The sequence below is a fragment of the Phoenix dactylifera genome, chromosome 6, assembly GCF_009389715.1.
Source record: "Phoenix dactylifera cultivar Barhee BC4 chromosome 6, palm_55x_up_171113_PBpolish2nd_filt_p, whole genome shotgun sequence".
Lineage (NCBI taxonomy): Eukaryota > Viridiplantae > Streptophyta > Magnoliopsida > Arecales > Arecaceae > Phoenix > Phoenix dactylifera.
In genome coordinates, this window is record NC_052397.1 from 3,942,871 (window position 1) to 3,946,410 (window position 3,540).

At 42.0% G+C, this 3,540-nt stretch overlaps 1 protein-coding gene across 1 annotated transcript; it reads right to left on the reverse strand.

Moving 5' to 3' along the window:
• Window positions 1-826: 826 nt before the first annotated feature.
• On the reverse strand, window positions 827-3,293 carry LOC103702141 (cation/calcium exchanger 4-like). The gene is given in 2 exon segments (XM_039127162.1): window positions 827-2,405; window positions 2,408-3,293. Coding segments are annotated over 2 exon segments (1,953 nt in total). The 5' UTR covers window positions 3,006-3,293; the 3' UTR covers window positions 827-1,050.
• Between the last annotated feature and the right edge of the window lie 247 nt (window positions 3,294-3,540).

Consider the following 3,540-nt stretch of genomic DNA (forward strand, 5'->3'; position numbering starts at 1 on the left):
TCATGAAGATCATTGCCCTCCAAAAAGATTTGGAACCTGCAGAGGAGCATATACTTCAAGCAAACGTTCACTTTCTTCACCAACCAATGAAAGAACATTTTAGCTCACCATTGAAGATTTCAGATGCCATAGAACTTATTGAAAACAGAATTAGAATCATTATAAAATGAAGTTCAAATGAATTTCATGTCTTGCCCTTAACAAGAAGAAGGTCGTTAATGCCAGCAAGTGGTATTACCAAAAAGTATACAGGATAGACCTTTTTTTACCTTCCATGTATAAGTATGAAAAATTAGCAATAGACACTACTTCCAAATTCCAGTTAAAGCCTTGCTTGTTTATAAGATGAAAGTCACAGACAAAATAACTTTCCTAGAGAATATAAAAATGATGCGTAGTGCTTTATTAATCAATGATTCATATAAGCAGGAAGTTTCGTGAAAATGAAATTTGCTTTAATCAGCAATAAAGGTAAATCTGTTAAGAGGGGAACAAAGCAAAGAGAATCTATCTTGATTCTTTGCTGAAAAACAGTTTGCATGGAACCACTTATCCAATTTGACAGACAAAATATTGACTTAGTCCTTAGAAGATCATCAATACAATAATTATGATGGATAATCTATCTAAAACAAAAGCCACTAAACTAAAACAATGCAAGAAAGCTACCATTTACATGAGAACGGTATTGGAGAAAAAGGCTTACCAGGCCTCATAGGTCAGCACTGAGGGAGTTGTTTATCTACAAATCATAGAACCAACTCAATGTTCCACAACAAGTGCAGCAATTAGAACAACCATTAAGGAAGCCCATGACAAAAGTGCGGAAGGGAGAATAACTGAAATCAGATGTGATTCAAATAAATCTATGCAATCTCTCTCAATTTTCTTATGTATATGCAGCTAGCTAGTTACAGCAATTGTTTGATCAATGGTTTCAATACAACATGATCATCATACACAAAGCTCCATCAAATCATGAGTTTCCTGTTCATGTTGACAAGTGCATCCTGTATGTTAGAGGAATTCATACTCCTTTCCCTGATAGAACTAGAAAGCATCAATATAAACCAGCCAACTAAAAGATTCCATTGCATGGCTCAGCCTAACAGAGAGAAATGTTAGATACAGAGATATTAGGCCAAAACCCAGCATCTTGTTTGGGCGCATGTCGCTCCGTGGTAAGATAACAAGAGCCCAGATGAGTCCTGACATGAGGAAACCTATTGTATAAACCAAGGTCCTATCATGTGGGAGCTCATAAGAAGCAGGCACTGTCGACGATGCCTTGAGTAACATTGACATCCCTAAACCAGCAAGTGTGTTGAACATAGGCCCAGCATAGCATCCCGACATGGCAATCTGCACTCCATCTCCACCATTCATAGCCAAAGCAACATTTGACATCAAATCACCCATTGAATTACCCCATGCCAATACCGTCAGTCCAAGAATAGATGGATTAATGCCCAAGATTACACCAAAGGCCACCAAAAGCGCAACTAACTCATTAGCAACAATATAGAACCACACTATACTCATTATAAAACCTCCTACCACCCATGGAAACAAAAACCTTCTTGGTGGGCGATCAGTGTTCGTGTATAGGAAAGCAAGAGATGCAAGTGCAACACCAATGATACCACCTACGACATAAGCAGCTATACTGCCTTTGGAGCTCTCACTCTCATGATTGTTCAATAGAAATGCCAACAGAAGAGGTGCTAAAAAAGCACTAGCAACCACATATCCTTTTGACCACCTTTCTTCCTCAACAATTGGAATTGTTAACCTTCTTGGAACAGACAAAGGCATCTCCATCCAGAAAATTAACTTGGAACAAGAGAGAAATGAAGTTTCCACCTGTCCTTCATCACTCCAACCCCATAAAGGCCTAGCATTCTCAAAGGAATTAGCCCTACTGCCCTGATTCGAATAAATAGCCACATGTGAAGCCCACATCCACTGAGGTAATGAATTATGCCATCGTGGCATCTCATCGTCAATATTTTCTTCCAGAAGAGAGCTGTAAATAGATTCATTCTCTTCAATACTGTGAGAAAAGATGCTCCCTCTTAGTGGAAGCAATGGAGTCACTATATCCAACTTCAACATCCGAGCATGCTTCCTTAATATCTCATTGGCCGCCACAGTGAATGCATAAACTGCGTAAATGGAAACAAACATGAATGCTCCCCAAACAGGCACACTCCCAACAATCAAGATCACGGACAAAGACACCAACGTCAACATGAAGAAGGCAATATCTCGCATGAAACATTTCCTATCAATCTGAACATTCTTCTCCGCAACGCATAATGAGACGGCCCCAACAACTATGCAAGTAACAAAGACTGCTCCACCCAATACACTATTGAGACCAACATCTCCATTGCCGGTCCCACGAAAGATGCTATGCTAGCAAAGACATCAGGAGCGCCGTTTCCAAGTGGGAGGAGGGTAACCCCAGCAACGGTCGCAGGAAGCTTCAGTAAGCTGGAGAGCTTCTCAAGATTACAACAGAAGTAATCGGCAGCCGTATTTCCCAGCATATAGAACAGAGCTGCTAGCCATAGGCCAAGCATGGCGAAGCCCAAAGCACGAAATTTCTCGCAGTTGCAGTAGAAAAAGGTGAGGTAATCAATGAATCCACCGGAATGGCACTGCCGATGGGCCATCAAGAAGTCACACTGGGTGGCAAATCCCTCGTGCTGGGCTAGTCCAATGCACGATTCCGTGGGATTCCCAAAGGATTCAGAATTCTCATTCATCCCATCAATTTGGGCGGCCCCATTGGTTGAGTTGGTGAGAGGAACCTCCAAGATCCGGCGATGAGGAAAAAGATTGGATTTTGAAACCCAAGAAGAGGAAAAATTGGACTTTCGGTGGAGGAAAGGGTTCCTGAGAACGTCCTCTTTGTTGTAGAAGAAAAAGAGCAGTACCAGAGCACATAAACCATTGAAAACCGCACGAAATCTCCCAGGACGCCTGGCGATCACCCCCATTCCTATATCTCCAGCTGATTCCGTAATAACCCTAAATCAGAGATCTAGGGTTTGGATGCATGCGAATCCCAAAGAATCAAAACCCTAGGATTTCGAATGGGAGGATCGTGCGATGGGGGAGAGAGTGGATTCGTTGGAAAATTTAGAGATGTAGGAAGCAAAAGAGGGGGGTTTGGGATGGAATTAGGGTTTCGGAGAAGCGAACCGAGGCGACGAGAGGCGAAGCTTCTCACGTGTTGAGTCGGAGGGGACGAAAGGGAACGCTTTTGCCTCTTCCGCCGCGTGTTTTGCGTGTAAGAACTTGGAGGCGAGGATGGTATAATTACCTGCCGGTTAGCAGAAAATTTTCCGCAGGTCCATATGGGCTGGGCCTGGGGACAATATCCAAGTTTTTGGGCACTTTGCAGAAGGAGCCCAAAAATTTGAGAGAGATTTTGTTTTATTAAAAAAATCAACCACTTGAAAACGTTATTGAGATTGATTTAATACCAATTAACTCTTTGTATCTCTTCCTTTGCCTTGTTCCTTTCATAGG